Source organism: Aptenodytes forsteri, unplaced genomic scaffold (genome assembly GCF_000699145.1).
Source record: "Aptenodytes forsteri isolate BGI_AS27 unplaced genomic scaffold, ASM69914v1 Scaffold494, whole genome shotgun sequence".
Lineage (NCBI taxonomy): Eukaryota > Metazoa > Chordata > Aves > Sphenisciformes > Spheniscidae > Aptenodytes > Aptenodytes forsteri.
In genome coordinates, this window is record NW_008794455.1 from 134,539 (window position 1) to 158,042 (window position 23,504).

Here is a 23,504-nt window from a genome sequence, read left to right on the forward strand (position 1 = left end):
GATTTTATGAGTTAGTGGAGAAGCCTCCCGGGTCATCAAAGGTTTACATTACTTATACAGGCAAAGTCATGGCATTGCTTCAGCTTCTGTTACATTGCTCAAACACAAGGCTTTGTGTTAAGTATTTGCACTGCTGGGTCCTCCCTGCCATCACCGGACGATTGGTTCCCAGAGCTACGATGTCGCAATGTTATTTCACAATATTTGGGTGCTGACAAAAGGGTTTTTTGCATACAACCCGCTTATCTCTTCCCTGTTCTTAAACACAAACGGCCAAAGCTTCTGCCCCCACCCCCAGGTGAGGAGTGGGGGAAGAGCAGGAACAGATGAAGTCCATTTATCAGATCTTTCAGATACGTACAAATGAAGGACAACATATGGAAGACCCGATTAGTCAAACTCCAGCCCCCAAAGAAAAACGCTTTAAGACTGTTAGTGGAACTACATCCTCAATAAGACCCGTATCTTCTCTGTTTGTGCTGACGAAAACCTCTACATCTCTGCTAAGAGCTGTCAACGTCCCTTTTGCTCACACTGAAGTCAGGCTTCAGGTTTGTTGCTGAAACTATGGCTTATACAACGCTGCCACTTCCAGCCTTACTGAGATGCTAGAATCTGGTATTCACTCTCCGTGCTCACAGACACCCCCCACCAACTTTTCAGAATTTAGATTTGCTGTACCCCAGCAATTATTCAGGACTAGCACCACATTAAAAAAGCAGACAGCGGTGGATGTGTCTGCAGACAGAGAGGATTACATCTTGCTTGTATTACCCTTCTAACAGCATCCTTAGCTCCCAGCAAGCAGGCACCCTAATTAAACCAACCCGTTGGCTGCATTAAAGCAGCCAAGTTCAGTGTGAGTCTTTTGGAAAGCGATCTGCAAGTTACCGCCTTTGTCCAGTGGCTTGTTTTGTGCCTTTGAGTGAACAGAGGCCCAGGTGTCTTGACCTTCCAGAAGGATAGTTCTTTAATCCTCTTGTAACGGACTATACCGATCTCTTCTTTTCCTCTTGCGGATAGTACTTGCCCCAAAGGAATCCACAAGTGTGAGGGACACAAATGGTTTGATTTATACGGAAGGATGAACTAAAGGCTTTCAGATGCTATGGCAAAGGGATAAACAAGATACACATAGACTGCCATGCAGATGATAGATGAGCAGCGCTAAAAATAACAAAAACAGGCTTCAGAAACTGTGGCAGAAGTCTGAAGCCAGTGCCACAAACGTCCATAACGTTTTGAAGCCTTGGGCAAGGAAGAATGGGATCTAAGTGGAAAACCCTGGTTGTGCGGTGCTCTCTGAGCTGAAGGGAAGAGCCCAACAGCAGCAGCCACCACTCATCGCAGGAATGCTGCTTGTGGCTGAACTTCAGGGAACACAAAAGGAAAATGGAGTGCAAGTAGAGAGTAAGTGACGCAGAGCACCATCCATGGGCAGGGCCCCCATGCTGGTTTAAGACCTGTACCAGTGGGGTTGTTGAGAGAAGGCTTACTTATCATCACGTACCAGCATGAGGAGTATGACCAGGATGGGAACATTGCACAAAACAGTAAGAAGTGTCCCTCTGGTCACATGCCTTTAAGTAGAGCTTGAAAACTGATCATGCAAATCAGCAGGTTTTCCTGGCAAGCACAAGTCATCCGTTTCTGAAGAACTCAGGGTTGGTTTTTAGTGGAAGCTGAGGCCTCCAGACTTTGACAGTAAGTTCTAGCAATACTTCAGAGACAAAAAAACCCAAGCCGTTCTTCCCGAATCCAAAGTCAGGAAACTCTTAACCCTTCTGTTGAAGCAGCAAGCTTGCCAGACAGCATCATGACATGCCCACTTTACTGGTCTTGTTAAATATACTGAGTGTGGCACTGGAAATCAGGAGCTGAACTGCCTGTAGGGTTATTTTGAGGAGTGCACAGCTCTCCTCGAAGGAAAGTAGTCTTAAAGGGCAGAAGAAATTCACAAAACTGTGTAAACATGTTAGTTGCAAAAACCTATCCTGTCTGCATCCCTCATCACTGCAATGTCACACTGGTATAGAATAGGACACAAAGCGGATTCTTTGCCTAGTATTTGGAGGAGTAAATACAGCTGTATCTGAGCTTGGCATGTAATGTTGAAGATGTTGCTAATGGAAAGCCATATGAAACACAGAGGGGTCCCTGGCAGCTAATACCATGGACCCTGTAAAACTGCCAGTTTAAGACCTGTAGTGAGACTTCAGTTCTCAAAAAGTTCAGAGATTAGATGCTAACTGTGGCCCCATTCATCTATTGAATTTTCTTTGAGCAAACAGGTATGGGTTTTTTCTGAGCTGTGGCTTAAAGCCCAGCGTGTGAGACTCCAAAGTCCTACAGCTGTGCAGCACGGCGTGGCTGTGCCCATGCGCATTTCTGTTTCTCAGTGAAAGGGTAAGTGAACAGTACATCTGGGTGGGGCCGGGGTTTTTTTGTTTTATTTTAATTAGGCAAGGCACTCAAGCTCTTGGAGAGAAACCAAGGCAGCTGTTTGTGCAAAAGGACAGAATCACTGGCTGAAGAGATGGCCTTTCTGCAACATTTGACTTTAAGCATCAGAAGCGTACCAGTACATTGAAACACCAAAATGGATTACAGACCCTGCAGTTAAGGCTTTGGTTCAAAGAACCACAGAGTACTTGAAAGAAAACTTTTCAGAGACGTGCAAAGCTTCTGTTGTGCTGGGGAAGCACATAGTGGAATTGAGATGGGCTGTGAAGCTCAGAGACTAATCTGACACAACATACTATGTTAAGGAAGTAAAAGTAAATAAGCAATTAAAGTGACCTTTGCAAAAGAACAGAAAGAAGCAGATGAGCTTTTATCAGATTGTTTAGGTTTGTGCCATTTCACATGTGATATAGGAGTCTGAAACAAGCATTTGTTCTCAAAGGTAGAGAGAGCTGAACAATCTTAACTTCAGATTTAAAGGACGAGGACAGTAAAGCCACACTTTGCAAAGAGATTCAGTTTCCCAGGAAGAATTAAGTAGAAAAGAAATCAGTTGGAGCAACAGGCTCAGCTAAAAGACAAGAAGTGTGTTTGGGAAAGTGACGATTTATTCTTCTCTCCTTCCTTTACCTCATTATGAAATGGATTATTACTCTCAAGCCAATCATAAGGCAAAAGAGTTGTAACAGTCTCCCACTGTCCCATTTGTAGAGTCGATTACGTTAAGACTAGCGTAAGACTTCAACAACAGATTTTTGGTGAGCATTTATACGTATTCCACTTTCTAAGAAATCTCTTTGTTTCCTCAGTAGGGCTGCCATATAGGTGAAACACCAAACTCTGGAAGTTTTACAATCCATAGCAAAGTCATTAACTTAGGGTTCAATCCTAGCTTCAATTGAAGGCACAAGGCCAAAACAACACAAGTCAGTAGGGCCTGGGTTGTCTCACCAAATTTATCTTTTTTTTTTTTTTTTAATCTCCAGTTTTAAGCCTTCAGTTTTTAGCCAAAGCTCAGCTCCTCAGAAACACGAACCTGCTCCACAAACAAAAACAATGAAGGTGTTTCCTCCCACATTTCACAGCATTTTCCTTCTTTGCTGTTATGTCAAAGAAAACAAAAGTCTTAGGAGCAAATCAGTTGTGCAGACAAAAGCTACAGCTACTGGATTCCACTACACACATAAGTGAGAAACTAATTTCCAGGGTTACTGGTGGCATGTGAACTGGAGGAACATTAACATTCTGCACAAACTTGTCATGTCTTGCAAATCCCAGGGTCCCTTTGATGACAGAAAAAGGTGCATTTAAATAATTTGTAAAATTTCTCCATTTCCATAAGCCATCATTAGTACATGGAATGATAGATATTCTTTAAAAGACTTAAATAGTGGTCCCAAGTGTAACTTCTGACCCCAGCAAACAGAACTGATCGGCATAAAACAAATAAAAATCCACCTTATTTTACAAATCAAAGGTTACAAATACTGTAAAATACACATAACCCCCTCAGCCACTGGAAAATTAACCATTACAGTCAGATTTAATTAGCTCTGCTTAGCAGCCCTAGATTTAGAGGGGACTGTACCTCACTGTCACTACCACACACCTGCGTACTTCCCACCTCTCCCATTAATGTGAGGGGAAAGGACATTTTGGTGAGAACAACCTCTTTTAAGAAATATGAACAAGCACATTTCTGAGAACTTATCTGTGAATACAGGACTGTCCGAGTAGCTACAAAACCAAAAGGAAAAGCACTATGGAAAGCTGACTTCCAAATCCGTGGTTTAAAATCTATTTGCACATACAAAAATGAAAGATCCCAGGGCTCCCATAAGATTCTTAAAAAGAAATGGGTCTGCTTTGTCTTCAAGCAACTGAACAGATTTCACTAATTCTGTTGGGACCAGGAATTGTTGTAATACATTTAGACTGTCTGCTTTTAATACTACTAATGAAAATACTTCTACCCAAAGTACTCCTAAGGAAAAAAAAAAATTGAAGATTTCTCCACAATCCAAAAAACGACGACTAACATGAACTTTGCTGTACAGTTGTAAGCTTGTTTTGAGTTAACAAACACCTTACAATGCAGTATCTGGACAGGAAGGGACGGAAGAAGGCTGACAGAGTTATACCTAATGTGCTCACAAGCTTTCCCAGTGCCCAACCTCAGAAAGCAGCTTTCAGTCAGAATACCTGAGTCTAACTGATGCAAATAATATATAAAATGCATGTGTAGTTTCACTTGCGTTTCACATTATCTCCTGCATTCCTGCAGATAAGTTAAAAAACTGCAATACCTCTACAAAATTATATACCACTTTGAGCCAAACCAGCAGCAAATTCTCTTCCATCATTCATTTCAGCCACAGTTGGAACAGATTGTTCAAAGTGCTCTATAAAACTAAGACACTGTACAACAGATGCTTTGCTGCCACTTCCTTCTTCTAACGTGATGCAGCATAGCTCGGTAGTTTGGAATGAGATCAGAGTATCAGTAGCAATACTGACAGCTTTGCTTCTACCTGGGACAACGTTACCGTTCTTTGTTTATTCCACTTACCACCTGAAACACTATACGTTCTTATGAAGGAATGGTGCTGTAACTGAGTGTTTCAGTGAATCCAGAATAAACCAGAAACCTGTAGGCTTATTCCTTCTCTCCAGGGACAATCCTGTGCTGTAAGACAACTTGCTGCATTCCCGATATTGAGCATTTAGTAAGACTGACATAAGTGAGTTCTGGTTCACCAGAGCCCCGTGAATGTCATGGTCCACACTACAATTATTCTCTGAGCCTCATCATCAATACCAGGAAAACCAGCTTAGTATGGCACAGCTTGTCCATCCCAGAACCAGGTTTTAGACTTAAGACTGACATGACTTCTCCAAACGAGAGATACTTTCCCAAAGGTTTTGTTTGTTTGTTTTAAGCCATAAAAGGTGCAATATAGCATCTCTCCTCAAACCCTGAAAAGTAAAGTGACTTGAAGATAAAAATGCCACCAAAAAGGTCCACCAACACCCAGTCTATGCTGGCACCCAGATAGGGAGTGGATGAGCTTCTGTGTTAAATACGTATTTGTCAAGGTTGATTAAGTCTATGTCATCTGAAAACAGCAGAAACATGTATTTGAGTGTTTCCCCAAGGAAGAAGCTCTCCATCTTATCTCGTGGCTCTGGATTACTGGGATTCTGGACGTTGTTAATGGAAGTATAACCACCTGTAGGAACCTGTGCCAAAAAAAAAAAGCAGAAATCTTGTATATTTCGATAATCTAAAATAAATTATTTTCACTTCTTAACATCCAGATGCACTTGGAGAAAATAAGTGCTAAGAAACAGATCAGCATGTTTTTCATTTCATACTTGTTTTTCATTTACATATAAAACTTCAGTTATGAAAAAACCTCATTGCACTTTAAAAGAAACCACGAGGATAAAATGAAGCAAAATGTCCATTTACGCTTACTTTAAAGAGGTATCACGAAGAACACCCCCTTGAAGTTTCTGGACAAACATACAGAAAGTAACTAGTGCAATTTCTGTATTAGAGTTGGTTAGAGCACCACACCTATTCTCTTAAGAACAGACCATGGATATTTAATGACCACTGGCATCTAGGCCACACTTTTACAGCATATCAGAGTGATATCTCCATGAGCACTGTAGTCAGAATGAATACAAAAACCCCTCTATTAAAGCATAAATGCCATTTTGTGGCAATTTTTTTTTGGCAACTTCAACCAAAGGATTCTTTCAATCCAGCCAGGTCCTTCTCAGCTTCCAAATTCTAAAAAAAGTCACAGCAGGGATTCTGACAGCTTCCAAGAAGCAGAGACACTTTGGTAGTCTGCATACAGCTTCTGTATTTTACTTTTTAATCAATGTAATACAAGTTCTTTCCCTGAATGTACTAAGTAGTGTATCTCAAACTGTAAGGCACTGCATGAACTGAATTTTTCTGTGTGTTCTTACGAATTTCCCCACAGGTATTTGATGACTCTTGAAAGATGGTAGGTTTCCAAAGTTCTTTGGAAGAGAGCAAGTGAGCAAATACAGTCCTGACAGAACAAGGTCATTATAAGCTGACCTTACCCGTGTGTATTTATTGAAGTTCTGCAAGATTTCCCAGCCCCAGTCTTGGTATTTCTTATCACCAGTGAATCTGTACATATAAAAAAGGCTTTCCACAGTTTCTGGTCGCAGTAAGTTGTGCCTGTCTGCAGGCTGGAAGAGAAAAAAAGAGGCAAGAATAATTCAGACAGGGAATTTCCTCAAGGGCACATTCAGGAAGAAAAATAGTGATTCCCATCTCCATCTACTCCAAAGAGTTTATTATGTATAACTCAGCTTCTAAATACACTACAGGGGTAATTAAAAACAAAGGCTAGGGTACACCTAGAAGGTAAGGCAGCAAAAGAACAAGCTGCTCCACAACAGAGCACATCACCAACATCTGGCTGGGAATTTCAACAGCAGAATAGAGATATAGAAGAATCATCGAATTACAGCTCAGGCCAGCTATCTGTTCACCTTGATTTCCACATCTTTGTGGCCCTTTTGTGCATGAAGATTGAAGTGTACGATCTCCGGACTCAGGCCTGTCTCTACTTGAGCATACATCTGGTAACAGGTTTCTATAAGGGCTTCAGCCAATTTCATATGATCAGCAGTCAATCCATTGTGAGCTCCCAGTGCCAAAGTACCAGGCAAAAAGCAAACCAAGTGATCCTGCAAGACAAGACAACTCTTACTGGGGAAGAAATTACACAACAAACAGGTATTTGTGTGTGTGTATGTGTGTGCGTGCGCACCTCTCTGTGTCCCTGTGTCTGTTTCTCCCCCCCCGCCTCTTCTTTCTCTTCTTCAAAACACATTTCAGGTACCAAAAACTTGAGGGTAACTTTTTAACAATGGGATGTAGTGTAGCATGAGGCAGGCAGCATTATTACAGAGACATCGCTGATTTGGAAAATGTACAAAACTGTGTTTTTATGTCAAGTTTCTGAAAAAAAGGTCTCAGGTCAGGGCAAGGGGGAAGAGAGAGTGTCTTTTGGTCTACCAGAAGTATACATTTCACACCAACTCATGAAGGGGGGTGGGCAGAATCACCTAAAGGTTTCTCAATAGAGACACCTAAAAGGGACAACATAAGGGACAAACTGATCATCTGAATTTAATTTTAAACTTAAAATGGAAAAGAGATGGGAGTCAGCCACAGAAAACAAAGCTTTGGAGAAGGGGGGAGAGATCAGCTGAAGGAGATTTTCATCATTCTGAAATAATCACCTTAGTGTTCTTGTAGGAAAGACAACATCTGCAGAGATCATTAGATCCACTGACGCAACTGGAAAACACTGATAAGCATACTTCTGCCTGAAAGCTTGCCCCTTTCCTGCAACTTTGTTATTTGGGGCAATAAAAAGCTATTACCCCTCACGTCTATAGAGCACCAAAGATGCAAGAGCACCATTTTTCTAGAGAGTCTGGGATACAGCTGGCTCCCATGCCCACCACTAACTCTCCTAGACTTACTCTCTTGTTTACAGCCAGCTGAATGCCACAGATACCAGGCACCCTGAACAAAACATCTTTGGCTCTTCGTGTATGTATGGAAGAGGGGCACCTGGGGATGATCGTGTGAAGAGCATTCCCGCTTGCTTTCCCAAGACAAAGCAGCAGCAATGAAAGGACTGCAGGGACATTTCTTTCTTAGCTTTTACTTGCTACAGCAAACAATTTGTTCAAAGGACAAGAGGAGCAGTGTTACTTCAAGAACTGCGCAACATTTGTAAACAATCAAGATTAATTTAGTTAACTTTCCAAGAAAGCTCTATCATCACAGACAGTTGAAGAACACATCAGAAAACAAATTGTATAAAATGCCCAAAGCTCGTCTCCAGCAAAATTCAATTTGCAATACAAGACTGATTGTCCTCCTTCAGGGGCTAATCCACCACTGATACTGTGAATGTAAGAATTACAGATTAATGTCACATGGAATTTCAAATGAAATTCAGAATGAAAGCTCAGGTCTCATCACCCAAAAACATAGTAAAAACACTCTGGTGCACAAGCAGCACCTGTAGGGACCTTTAAAAGCTTTGTCCAGTCCTAAAGGAAATGGTTGAGGGTGGTGAAGGTCAACATAGACGCAGGAGACAAACATCCCCCGCTTTTCCAGTTGGCCAGGGTAAGATACCTGTCGAAGTTTTCACCCAATAATAATTGATTAAATACCAAAACTCTGACTCCTTGGAACAGAGCAAGTGTACCGACACAGGCAGAAACCTAAGCCAAATCTATCTGTCTGAATTCAATTCTGTCATATCTTGGGATGGGACAGCCCCCTCTACCCAAAACCCAGACTCCGGTCTCACTCACAGCAGGTTTGGCGAGCCTTTGGGAAATTCAGATGCAAGAAGCACACGCTGAAAAACAGAACTGAACATCTCAAAACCACTACATCAAGAAACCAAACAAGTCAAAGAATTCAGTAAAGCTCACTTCAGGTATTGAAAAAGTGTATGTAAGGCTATGCATAAATTAATAATACACCACTCATCTTAAAAAGCCACACACACACACAATACCTGTACTTGCATGAAATCTTTAACTGAAAGATCTTAAAATGCATTTTAAACAGTATGGATGCACAAATTAAGAGCAGGGAGTTAAGATCAATCAATTTTCCCTACAGCAAACAGCATACTGTTTTACTCAATAACTCTACATGTAGGAAGAGAAACAAATGTCATGACTGGACATAACCCTCCAAAATTATCAGATTTTTTTTTTTACCCAGTAACACAAAATTAGATCACCTACTTCTTTTGAAGGTAAATCTGAAAAGCCAGATGTGCAAGTGTCCACATATATTTTTGAATTAATCAAAATAAATAATACATAAAATAGGCACTGCCTCAACAGTTTCAGCCACTGGAATTTTATGACCAAAACAGGAAAAAAAGAGAAAGAAAATTTTACCCCAGCACCAAAATATTCAGTCTTACAGGAACAGAAATGGATTTACTCAAAGAGAAGGGCCCTGGTTTGCACAGGTGACTAGTATCTATAAACTAGTTAGTCAGTAGTTCTGTCACACTGGCTATATATATAGTCTTGGCTTTTTTTTTTTCGTTGGTTGTTTTTTTTTTTTTTCTTGGGGGGTGCGAGGGGGAAAGACAGCACAGAAGCTTTGTGTTTGCCTGTCCATTTGTTGACTTTTTTTTGTGGTGGTTTTTCTGTTTTCTTTTGTTCTTGTTTTTTAAAATGCAGTTGTACTTCTTACCATCTTGGCACTGAAATGGCCATGAGCAAGCTCTCCTACAAAAGTAAGCTTCTTGGGTTGCGATCTCTGAAGAAGATGCTTTTTCACTCCTTCTATGGCTCTCATATAGTCTTCCAATAATCTGTGAATTAAAATCATTCCCAGTTAGCTCACATACACGCAGTCAGAACACATTTAATCATATCTGATGTTCAGCACAATCCTTTTGGAGACCGTTATTTCAGTGTAGAGAACAATATTTAACCAAATGTGAAAACTGACAAAAAAATCTTCAAAGTCACCATCAACTGGACATTAATTAGTTATTGCTACCATGTAGCAATATTTGGTTTACTTTTCAAGTAAACCCTAAATTTAAGTATTAAAGAAAACATACCCCCAACTCTGTTTCTAGGCAGTAACCAGATTTTATTTCAGGAATCCTTAGAAGTCCAGTAATTGAAATCACAGAAACTCTAGACTGGTAAGGACCTCCTGGAGATCTCTACTTCAACCCTCTGCTCTGAAGCAGATTCAATTAGATCAGGTTGCCTGAGGGCTTATCCGAGCAATTTTTTAGTATCTCCATCCGAAGATGGAGATTCAATGACTTTGAGCAATCTTTTCCAATGTTTGACCACTCTCATTGTGAAACATTGTTTCACAGTATTTAATTGGAATTTCCCTTGTTTCAAAGTACTTTTATGCGGAAAAAAACCCTGTTGAATAGTTCCATTTTGAGGCTCACAAAATGCCATGTTCATGGTTCCAAAGACAACGGTTCTCTGTTTACAGTGAGGTATGGCTTGGAAAAAGCAGTGATGCAAACTTTCTTTGTAGAGATGCACCTGCTCTGATATAAAGAAATGCCTCAGAGAGGCACATTGTCACTGTATGCATTAAACCCCTCGACATGAATAAGTCCAACATAATTAGGTTATAAGCAGACAAAAACTGCTTGGATTTTTTTGTCTTGTTTTGGAGGAAACCTTCATTTCCAACACCTCTAATTCCTCTGCTCCTTGCAAACATTCTCCTTCACTTATCCAGTGCAGATAAGAGAAACATAAGAGACCTAAAGCAAAGTTTACATAAACATCAAACTTCAGTCTCCTTTCTAAGAAAAGTTATTCCTTATGGATTAAATCTCCCACCTCAGCCATCTTGTAGGATTCACCTTTCCCTAACAAACCCAGAAAGAACACAGACATCGCTGGTGAAATGACGTATCATCAGTATTTCAGAAGCATCTAATTATGCTCCATATCTACTGCAAAGACTTAATTCTCTTCTCCTGTCCGTAACACCCCTCACATCTGATTTGCTGAGGAAGAAAAGTTTTCTGAGGAGGAGAAGTTTTGAGACTAAGCCTAACTCTCATGCTGTTTTTACATCAACTTACCACAGGTCCCTCTTGCTTGCTTAGCTTGCTTTTAAAAACAGTGATATTTTCAGTCAACTGTTGGGCCCATAGATTATTTTTCTTTAAGCAGCAAACTACAATAGAAAGTTTTACAGCTCACATAATTCTCACACAGATATGAGAAGTGGAAAGAACTTACTCATTTTCTTTTTTCCCACCCTGAATCCATTGCTTGAGCAAATACTCATAGTAGCTGTCAGCTCTGGCTCCCAGAGTATAGACACCCAAGTGAGTGAACTGCCCGCTATTGGTGTTTATGAACATAGGCACTAGTCCATCATTTTTCCCTGAGAGGGTGTGAACATGCTTCATCACCTCATCTACAGCTTTCTAAAAGAAATAAAATAGCAAACATAAATTACAGGTATAAATGATGCACAAAACCGTGGCTAGTAACTTCAGGCCGATAACAAATCTTTAACTACTCTTCCTCAAATTAGCATCAGGGACATCAAGTTCAGCTCGTGCAATATATTAAATACAGGATTTCAAAATTGCTGACTCTCAAAACATGATGTTCTGGGTACATTTAAGTACTCTGAAATAATTATAACTATTTTCTTTCCTTCAAGCAAGCCCACTCAAAAGCCAGTACTATGGCACAGGACTATGATCTGACTTACTCATATTTGCAAAGTAGAAGTCCAGCTAAAATAACAACTACCTGAGTCATGCAATAGCTAAAACTTCTTTAAATAACTGCACTCGTCAAAACTTGAACTGTGGATAGTTTAAAACAACATCACCAAACAAAAAGAGTGGAAAATATTTTTTTCTCTGGAATTATTTTTATTTCAACTAATTTTTCCTTCTACTGTGACCTGCTGTCAGACCCTTATCTAGTAAGTCACATTTTAGTTCCTTGGATGGCAACACCAAGGTTTTGTTCTTTGCATTTAGATAATGGCATCAAGAAACCGCACACAGAATTCTAACAACATTAAGCAAGGCACAGTTTCACAGTCCCCTGTTTAGCTTAATATTTTTTCAAAATCTGACAACCTAGTGTCAAACAAAAATGTCAATGATAAAAACTGGGGGGGTTGGGGGAAGCTGGGGGTGGTGTTTGCTTTGGTTTTGTTGTGGTTTGGTTTTGTTGGGGGTTTTTTTTGGTTGGTTGGGTTTTTGGTTTTGGGTTTGTTTGGTTTTTTTAAATCAAAAGCTGTTTCTGAGGGAGAAAACTAACTATTCACCTCCACTACTATTTTTTGGTATTTAAGAAAATAATTGGAATGACTGTTTCTTTTCCTTCCCTCATCTAGAGTTTCACAACTCATTTAACGTCACTTAGACACTACAGAGACCCCGTGTATTGATTCCATACCTGGAATTTCTCATCTCCAGTGAGACGAGAGAGCTCTCTAAACTCCAGCTGAATACTGGTCACCTCTGCCACAGTGCTGTCAGATGTCCAACGAGGTGGATGTGCAGTGCCCCGGCCAATGTTGACATCAGAATATGGTATCTTGGAGGGGGTCTTGAATGCTGGCATAAGCCTGTTCCCAATGTCTTTCTAAAGAAAACCCAAGAGCACAGGACAAAACAACAAACAAAACAAAAAATAAATATATACACACACGCACACCCCTTTAGATTTTCTTTCACCACACAGATAGAAAAAGAGAGAATAGCAGCTTAGTTTTAGATGGTGCAGGAAAGCCAAAAATTAAAAAGGGTTCTGGATTTATTCATAGTAATCACTACAGAGTTTCTACCTTGTTCCTAGTATTGCATGCCTCATTTAAGTCTGCAATCCCTATGCAACGTGATGTAATTCTGAAGTCATTGACTGCATCTAGCTAATTTAAAGAGGTGGCTGATGCTGTTAAGACACAAAGAAAGGGTGACAAAAGACAACTATTACTCTTTGCCAACCATTTATTTCCTCTTTTGTTTCATGAACTTTATTATGGCCAGCTCTTCATCAACAGAAGAACAGGCATATATAAGAATACCTGATAAAACACAGCAAGGCTCTGAGGTTATCCGGAGAGCAAAAAGCAGCACAGGCTTAGAAGATTAATGGTAAATCCCTTTCCCACCACTTAAAATATGAAACTGTTAAAAAACAGCAACATTTAACTTTCAGATGAATCTTCCCTCAACTTTGTCCAATACGGAATACATAATCCAGTTTCATTTGTAAGACTAGTCACTCACAGCTTTTTCCAGGAAGAGGCTGTCTCCAGAGAGATGGTAGGTGCTCAGCAAGCCCCCCAGAATACGAATAGTGCTCTCAAAGAGGTTCACATCCACATTTTTATCGAATACTAAATCGTTTGCTACCCATTTTCTTGCTTCTTCAAACTCTGCAAAGTATAAAAGGTAGTTCAGTTATGAACTTCTAGCATGTTCCAACAACTACAGACATTAGTACTCCATATATCCATGACAGTTACTTATGTCTGTCTACAGAGATCATAATTTTAGGTGGAAAACTAAAATGAAGAGCATATGCTGGGAGAAATTTGGCTACCATCAGCTTAATTCTTATTCAGCATGCACCACAGATGCATACAGACAGAAATGCCCAGCAAAATAAAAAGTTCCTAATAGTCTAAAAAAAGAAGAAATTGAGGAATTCTTTGTTAAAATACTCCAGGAACTGATTTTTAAGTCCATCCATTTGACTTGTCAGACAATTAGTTACACTTCCACAAGAGCCTTCTGAACTTTTTAATTAAAACTTTTTAAACCAAAGCTGTTATCCGTTATCTTGGTAGATAGCTAACAGCCATTAGGCTAGCAATGTCCTGGGGAGCCTGCCTCCTACTTCAGCACTTAACCCATAAAATCCTGACAGTCTGCAATTTTTTCCCCAGAAATAAAAATGGTTGTTTATCACACTACTAATTCAAAAAGGAATGTAAAAAAAGCCATTTTAGATTCAACAGCCAGCTTAGCAGCAGCATCACTCAAAGATTGCTTTTGCACAGGGTCTAACTCCATGGGCGCATGTGAGTTAGCTTAGCCTTCACTGTTAGAGGCATGAGCTATCTGAAACTCTCTCACAACTTCCAGAAATGCCTGCTTGTGAGCAGGCACAGAAGAACAACCGGTTTCCCAGAAATGGAAGGTATTCAACAGGAGATTAACTCTAAAGTGAAAGGATGCCTCTGTGTCCTCATGAGAAAAAATGTCTTGGGTGTTGGGTAGACGGAGAAGAACCACAGAAAAATCTCTGCCATCAGATGTTAGCACTATCTAGCAGTACAATAGAAAGGGTAAGGTCCTCTTTCACAGAAGCGTTAGTATTCATCAGCTTATAAGAAAGACTGGAAACCTCAAACAGAAACTCAAACAGAACTTTCATTTATATAGCATTTGTTATTCAGAGGAAACCCCAGGAGCTTTCTAAGGCAATCAGCAAAAGAACTGCTATAAAATATGAAGAAGCCTTCACCAAGAACCCATTTTCAGCACATCTAGATGACTAATAGTTTATTTTAAAAGCTCTATGCAGTTCACAATTAATTTTTTATGGAAAAAAAAAAAAAGCAGTACACTGTCAACTTGATGAAACTTCAAGATAGCCTGCTCAGGCCTAGAGCTGCAAACACATGATATGGAGTTTTCGTTTGATTTAATATTTTACACAAACTTCAAAGGTAGAAGAGAGAGAACCATGAAAGACTTTCACTGTTTATTGCCTCCTTACTAGCAGCTCTGTTCTTCCTATCTTGACACAAAAAATTGGCATGATTGATAAGTTTACAAAGGTGGCTATCTATCAAGGTTAAATAGATACAGTTCCAGAAATTTTTAGATACAGCTAAAAAAACCCTGCACCACAAAAAAACCCCAAACAACTCTTAAATACTGATTAAGCAAGTTTTTTGCAACAGAATTGCAAAATTTTTGGCTTAGTTTTTAAAATCTGTTTGAAAGTTTTCTAACATAGTCACTTCCAGAATAACTGTGAAAAAATACAGACAGCAGAGCAGTTCAGGAAGGAGGTATTGAACACTCCCCTTCTCCATCCATTGATCCATTACAGGAACAACGTTCTTAAATCCAGATATGAAATACTGATATTAGGTGTGATAAAACACAACCTAGGAGCTTTCAGGCTAGCTACCCAAGACTGATGGGTAGAAAGCCTACAGTGGCTGTATAATGGAACAAAGATAGCATGAGGGTTTTAGTACAGAAACAGAAGTCAGGAGGCTTATTAATACATTCCTCAGTTTCTAGCAGATATATACAGCAGAATATTTTTTTTCTGGCTCAAAATTCTATTCCAAGAAAAATGGTGTCCTTTAATATAGTTGCGGGTTTTTTTAATATTTATTTTTATACCTATTGTTTTTATATATATATATATGTATGTATGTATTTACCCTCACAGGAAAACTAAACTTACTGGCCACACATAACAAATGCTCCCCTCAAAGAACTCTGAACATGTACTGCCTGAATAGAAAATAAGGAATTATTTTAGAGGGAAAAAAAATGGAGGAGGAAAAAAAGTTACCTTCTTTTAAGCCTAAAATCCACATGGTATCCAAGGCGTCAATTAAGGTAAGCCCAAGTCCAAACCACTCGCTGTAGGACTTGGACAAAGGCTTCAGCTCATCATGGCCCCAGGCAAAATCCTTGTATCCTTTCCACGCATGGCGGAATGCTTCTATCACAGCCATCTGACGTTCGTTTATGGGCACTGCAAAAGGAAAACAGCACCTTGCTCAAGACTTCTGCAGGGGAGTTATGCAGCTATACCAAACACCGTTTTGCTGCATTCTACCCAAAATAAACTTTCTGCCAAACTAAATGATCAGTGTGATGGAAAAACCACCCTCAGATTATTCTTTTCAGCACAGCCTTTCCTCTGCGGAATAACCAGTCAGTGTTTCTGGTCAGCAATTCAGCCAGGTGGAAACAGAGATCTCTCCCTGACAAAAAAAGTCACTTCTGCAAATAAAACATTAAAATAATCACATGCACAGTTGTTAGATGAGTATCATTAAAGCTCAAAGACCTGAAAGTCAGGAAATACCAGAATTAAGATCGCTTAAATCAACTGTAATTCAGCTGCTGAATATATATGCTTAACAATACAATCCTTGGCTAATTTACCACACACCATTTTTTCTTCATCTTCCCCGTCTTATTCATTGGCTTCTGCTAAATTTAAAATCAGTTATACAAAATTTTTTCTCTTGAACTCTTTATTTAATACAAAAAAGGAAGAAAATTTACATTTTCCATCTTGGACAAAGCCATGTCTTTTTCCATGGTTCTACTGAAATTTTTGCTCGCAATTTGCCGTAAAGTTGAACTTATGTTACGCATCCAACATGAAAAATGTCAAGCTCATTAGCTGAAATTTTGAAAAATTATAAACAAACTAAGATTTCTAGAGTGGGAAACAAGAAGCAGCATAACTAACCCCATATATATTAAGCTAGCAAAAGCCAAATACATCCCATTGTAATATGCCACGTTTATCATATCAGAACTTCCTCGTATGAACCCAGAAAGCAGAACAGGTTCTTTACTCCACAAGGACAGCAGCTGGAAAAATAACTTCTACAGCTTTCTGGTGAGCCTTAAAAAGAGTTCAGTTTAATTCATGGAGGAAGTCGCTTTCCCTGTATTTGCAGAACAAAAGGAAAACCACTGCTGAAAAAGGAAGCTGTCCCTTTCAAGCCCTCTCTCTTTAGATTATCCTTTCCTGGACAAAAGATGGGAATGTCTGCCTCCTCTCAGAGGCTGTATTTCAAGGATTTGTCACTAAACTCTACTTTCAAATTCTGAAGGCTGTCATGGTGGAATAAGGTCACTGAAAGACTTGGATGTTCTAGGTAAATAATCTTTCCTATGCTTTTTGTTTCCTTTAATTAAAATAATAAATAAATAAATTAGATGTGCGTGGGGAGGAATTGCACAACTTCAACCACAAAAGTGAACAGAAATAAAGGTATCGTTAACTGTACTATTTACCTGGTTCCTTCTGGTCTTCAGCTTCCACAGATGAAGGTTTTTCTGGTTCCTTTATTTTGATAGACGGAGGTTCAGTGCTTTGGTCAGGTTCTATCACTGCTCCTCTCCAGCTGCAAATACAAGGGATTGTAATTAAGACTTAATTTGATCACAGAAAGTCATGCAAATGACTGCATTTCCTTTTTCTCACGATACTTCGATAAAACAAGAGTTGGATTTTGTATCACGGATCAAAATAACTGTGTTGTCCACTAGATAATTTTTCTGTTCAAAGAAAGTAATTTGCACCAGAGAAATTTTACTGGATTAAGAAATGTGTCTTAAAGGCTCTTGGAATGTCATTAAATATCTTGGCAATGGAATTTAATAAAGAACTTCTAAAAAGAATTAAAACATCTGAGAATGCTGCATTAGAAGTATTTTGTTATCTACCAGTTCTGAAATGATCATAGGAGCCACTAACACTAAATAGTACCACACAAATGATGATCATCAAAAAAATCATGAGTAAGCACAAAGGGCTAGCCACTTAAAGTACTTGCTTTACTACCAAGGGGTTCACAAGCCTTCCCTACTATCACAGATGCATAAATCAGTTTTTACAGGTTTTTATTAAGAATCTCCTGAAGGAGCAGTCTTTCAGAAAGGACTTCAAGTCAAGCCAACTTCATATCAAGATCAAACAATCTCAACCATGCTGTTTAATATACAGGTATGTTGCCTTTGAGTTCCTGATATGCCTCCTAAGGGAAGCAGGCTTACAGGACCTTTAAAGTTTATATTGTTTACAGTCAGCATACCTTATGACTTACATGAATCCCATCATTTCCTTTCTTACTTTCATTCTTTAAATTTGTAACTAGTCTTCACTATGCTTTCATTGCTCTCCTAAGTTTTCCTGTTACCACCTGTTTAACTCTATGAGTTATAGCGTAAGCACAGGAATAAAACACTTCAAGTCGTTCTGAGAGATTTCAGATAATACCAACGGCCAAAACGCTGATGTAGGCACAGTTCTGATGCTCAGCTGTGCTGGTGCTGAAAAGGACACAAACATATTAAAAAAACAAGCCTAGTGTTCCAAATCTTAAGAACCTCTGCTGAACGGTGCTGAAAAGGACACAAACATATAAAAAAAACAAGCCTAGTGTTCCAAATCTTAAGAACCTCTGCTGAACTTGTAGTAGTCTTTTCTATATCCAAGTTACATCCCTCAGTTATTCCCAAATCAAAAGATTTCAATCAATAATATCTTAGGGAATTACTTAGTATAAATATAATCATAGCAGCATAGACCCTCTGTAAAAGATATTACTATATCTGCATAAGGGGTGTGTGAACTGTATGATTAATCTTTTGTAAGAAAGGAGTAAGCATATCTTGTACAGTTACATGCACACAACTACATACACATCTACGGCTTCTGCCAGTTCAACTTGGGCTTACTGTATTTAGTAGCATCATACCCCTAACCAACACTGACACTGGTATAATTTTCCAAGTCTGGCCCAGGACAAAGACACTTGTGACAGTATTATTGTATTGATATTGGTACATTAATATTTACTACAAAAGAAATGGTGGAAACCTACAGACACTGAGAATTCTCCTGAGCATTAAGAGTGTCTAAGTGCATTAGAAATACAGGCAACCTTGTAGGGCTCCAAATCCTCTGCAGTTCTGTGATGCAAACAGTAAAAAAGAAAAGCTGCACATTCGTCAAAATTAAATAAATCAGCCTAGCAATATCAACAGCTGTCAGGCCAGACCTGAGAACAAATATATGCAAGGGAAGAAATCAACCTCAGACACAGGCAACAAAGAGCCCTTACAATTTTCACTCCAACATCCAATGGATCTTGGCGGGGCGAGGCAGGGAGTACTGTAACTTGCTGGAAACATTTCTACCTGATAACGGATTTCTCCGTTTTCTCTTCTTTATCAGCCTGGACCACCTCTTCTACAACTCTACTGCTATCATGTCGGGTCTTCAGCCTCACATCCCTCCGTGATGGCTTGATCTGAAGATTGGAAGGACCACGCCGAACATAAGGCGGTTTTGGCAGCTTCTGAAAAAATAAAGAAAAAAAATGTGGTTGGTATGTGTCAGACACAGTAACAATTTCAAACCATAAATCAACAGCATTCCAGTGTTAAACATAACTTCAGATAAATCTTATTTTGATATCGTATCAGCATGCAAGTTCTGCCCTGAATGGCAGGTATGCTGAAGACCTTGGGTTTTTGTTTGTTTTAAACTTTTGGTAAAATTATCCCGTTCTTAAGTTTACACAGTGAAATTACTTTTAAACTACCTCTACTGCTACTAGATATTAATTTAACACAAGGCACTGCCAAAGGATTGTAAAGATCTTTGATTCCATTTTACTAGGCACAGTAAATTTTTATTAGAATTAGCAAAAAGCATGCAGAAAAAAAAGCTTACACAATGCCAGTGTTAGATAATACCAAGAATTACTATACAGTAATACATGTACATTTGTGCACGATGAGGGAAAGATTTAGTACAAAATTTCATATTCATTAACTGGAAATCCCAAAGTTCATGAGATAAATACATGAAGAGCAACACAGTAATCAGTTTTCCTCTATTTCTCTAATCCACAGAGTCAGTTCATGCTTCTTTCCCACTGCATCCCCCACAAATGTAACCCTTCAAACCTACTAACACCTGTTCTGTTTGCCACTATTTTTCAAGCTACCAGAAAAGCTATTCCAATCCAGCGTGACACTGACTGTATCCTACTTTTCATATTCAGCCATGACTCTGTTTAGGCTCCTCACAACAGCAAGACTGACGTCCAGAGCACTCCAAGTCCAAACAAATTAATCATAGCAGGGAAGTGAAGCCTCAAGTAAGAGGTCACTGTGACCTAAAGTCCTGGCACTCCTAGGTATATCAGTGATTAAGAAATAGTATACTAAACACTTAAATAAAAAAGGTAAAGCCAAGAAATACTACACCAAAGCCCTTCCTGAGAGGAGAGCATTCCACCCAGAGCAAACTTTTACTGCAAGTTATAATTCCTTTCTCCTCAACAACTGTTGGAACCAAGCACTATTTGCAGCTTTCACAAACTCTTTGGTAGCTTTATAAAACTAATTTCTTCTCATAGTACCTGCGGTGAAAGCTCTGGGTAGTTTCCAAGGTTGGCATCTGCTTTCTGGGGTGCTGGTAGAACGGCTGGATTTGCCAGCTTTAATCCAGGAATTTCTGGTTCTGTTCTCTGATCATCCAACGATTTGTTTGTTACACCTAGACACACAAAGCTGCTCAGCACAAGGAATCAACAGCTTAGGCTCCAGCTAGAAATTTATAACAGTTTGCTGCACTCACATACTAGATGCACCTCCAAAAAGTGTTTCCATTCACAAAACATTGATAAACACACACTAATTGTTAGATACAAAGTGTCTGTTGGTATTAACACTCTCCCTAATATACAAGGAGGCTGTTAAAAGGCACATGCTTTTTTTAAATTGCTATTATTTTAGCTTCTCGATACAGGCAGTAAGATAATATCAAAGGTAAATGTGCCTTTGTACTGTAGAAAAGCTTGGAATTTCTAATCTGATGAACAATCAAAACCAAGAGAGGACTATCTCATTCTACTGTTTAGGTTTGGGTTACCAATACCTACATACAAACATCATAAAAAAAAACAAACCCACCACTCAGCCTCCAAATCTTAATCAAAAACAAAACATTGCTCTAGTCAAGATAAACAATGAAAAGGCATATGAAAAATATTTCTGCATACAAACAATAAAAAAAAACAAACCCACCACTCAGCCTCCAAATCTTAATCAAAAACAAAACATTGCTCTAGTCAAGATAAACAATGAAAAGGCATATGAAAAATATTTCTGATTAAGCAGAAACAAATCATTGAAACATGTCACACAAAATCATCTCACAACTGCACTTTAATGGATACACCCAGTCATTGTCAATAAAAATTAAAACTAGTTATAAGAACTACAACAATCTCTTAAATATAACACCATACTTCGGTAATTCTGAGCTATACAGAACACATACTTTTCCACGGTTCCCCCATGCTTGTGTATGAAATGACTCCACAGACTGCCAAGAAGGCAAACAGGAAGAGAATTACGCTCCGCTGTAGTCGAGACAGCTGCTTCCATTTCTTTAGGGGAGAAAATAAGTAAGAGGAAGAATATTTAGCACGACATTAAGAGCCTACTCAGTCAAAAATAAACTCTTATCGGTTCATTCAGAGCAAGAAACACAAAACTGAGTAGGTTTAATTTTACCCTCTGTTTCCAACTGCAGACATCCATTGCTTATTTTCTTTGATGATAGAGAAAATAGGAATATAACATGCTAGCATATGGCACAGCAGGCTCAGAGAAACATCAGAGCCACTTGCTGCAAGAACCTCAGAGACTGCCAAGTGCCGAGATTCCCAGAGAGCATCCCCTACAGCACGCTGACTTTCATCACAACCTTCGCTGGCTAACCTGTGCGTCTGCCCAGATGTCAACTGGGAAATAAGCCAAAAGCCTCTTTCCTCCCTTCTGGCTGGGGAGGTACTGCAGAACATACATGCAAAATAAGAGAGAGAAGAAAGTGGCAGGAAAACTAAAAATGTTACTGCAGCAAAGAAGAAAGGCTCAAAACAAGCTAAGCACCAGCCACTGGACAAGAAAAGCCAGGCATCCGGCCTCTGACAAACATACGTGGAACTGTCACGCAGAACAGGTCCTGCCACCACAAATAAAGTCACCAACCCGCCTCAACATGAAAATGAAGTAAACAGAACAACGAATGAGACAAAACCACAATGTTTTGAAGTTTAGCCCTGGGCAAAAATGTGTTTTTAAAACTGAAGTATATACAACAAAATCACTAAAAGTCAGACAACAAATGCTACATTAGCCTGAGGGAGATGTTTCCTCCATTTATAGAGAGAGCAGTTGGAGTTAAACATTAACTGCTAAATTACCAGTTTGTTAGTTTTCTAACAGTCCTATAAAAATTCACCAGAGCAGCATTTTGCTTCTAATTACTGGTTTTGGCATACAGAGAGGGCACTTCAGTGCCAATGCTACACTTGGGAACAACCCGCAGTTTCCTACAAACCACTCTGCACCTCACAGCGCTTCCCATAGTCCTCATCCTCTTAATAACAACCAGAGGCTGCAAATGTTTCAGTGAAGAACTGTGAATGTGCTCACGTTGCCAAGCCCCACAGCACACATTTCCTGTTTTCCTCCCACACTGCTGACAGTACAGTACTTCTGTACAGCAATCCTGTACACCCTTCCCTATGCACACCGCAAGATGCCGATCCCACTCCTTCACCTTCGGCTGCATGACCATGCATGACTTGCATGGCCAACCGTATCATCATCTCCCAACTGCAGAAGGATGCTTGAAACCCAGCAGCCCTGTGTTTCCTCAGGGTAGGATGGGAAAAGAGGCATTGACTGTGGTGTCTTGGGATGGGTAGGAATGAGGCAGAAGAATACATAAGGGCATTCACCACCATCTTACTTTTTTTTTTTTTTGCTGACAAAGAATAAGGATAAAAGGAAGGATGAAACATCTTGTGCCCTATCCCCACATTTCCCTAGCTGTTAATAAGAGAGAAGCTGCCATACTGCGTCCCTAAACAAGTTCTTCATATGCTTCATCTGCCCACCTGTAAAGCCTCTATAGGTGGCTATACCTCATCTCCTATCTGCAACAAGGGTTATCTCGTCCCTTTCACTCCCACGTGGCCTCTCCGGCCCAAGACTCCCACCCCCGGTAAAGCTGCCTGCCCACTCCCTACCCCCAAGCAGACAAGAAGGTCAATTCCACACAGCTCTGCTAGAGACCCCTCTTCTCACGCTCAGCCTTCCAACGGAAAGCAGAACCGTTCCCATGACTCTCCTAGGGCAAAGGACAGGGCTCCCTCTTCAAGCTCTAAAATAGAGGGCAAAGGCACTAAGACCAAATCTCACCCCCCTCCACTCCTGCCCAGAGAGTGCAGTATTGCCTCTCAAATGCCCACTAGCAGAGGGCAGGATTCCCCTCAAACAAACACACACCATATCCCCCCACCCCAGCTCTCTTCATAAAAATTAAGATATGAGCACTCTCAAGCAGCCTGCACTCCACAAACCCCTACCAGGTGGAGAGCTGCCACCCCAACACTGTTTTTCTCGGAGCCCCCAGCCCGGGGCCACTCCTCCCCAAAGCCCAGGGCATCTCCATCGTCGTGTGCCCACAGCTTAGGCCCCCTCCCCAGCTCGGAACGGGGGGTCCCAAGCCCAGGGACGCCCTTCATTGCCCACTCCCTACAGCCCGTCCCTCCCCAGCCCAATAGGGCTCCCTCAGGGCGGGTACCAGCCCGGGGGTACCCG

General features: G+C 40.0%; 1 protein-coding gene across 1 annotated transcript; it reads right to left on the reverse strand.

Annotated features, from left to right (window-relative positions):
* Positions 1-3,438: 3,438 nt before the first annotated feature.
* Positions 3,439-21,536, reverse strand: MAN1B1 (mannosidase alpha class 1B member 1). Its single transcript, XM_009290631.2, has 13 exons — positions 21,408-21,536; positions 21,172-21,280; positions 20,249-20,385; positions 19,017-19,177; positions 17,109-17,218; positions 15,640-15,825; positions 13,326-13,474; positions 12,490-12,678; positions 11,305-11,495; positions 9,764-9,884; positions 7,006-7,203; positions 6,568-6,699; positions 3,439-5,703 (listed from the first exon to the last, which is right to left on the reverse strand). Exons 1-13 carry the CDS (start codon positions 21,432-21,434, stop codon positions 5,500-5,502), a joined length of 1,914 nt encoding a protein of 637 aa, XP_009288906.2. The 5' UTR covers positions 21,435-21,536; the 3' UTR covers positions 3,439-5,499.
* Between the last annotated feature and the right edge of the window lie 1,968 nt (positions 21,537-23,504).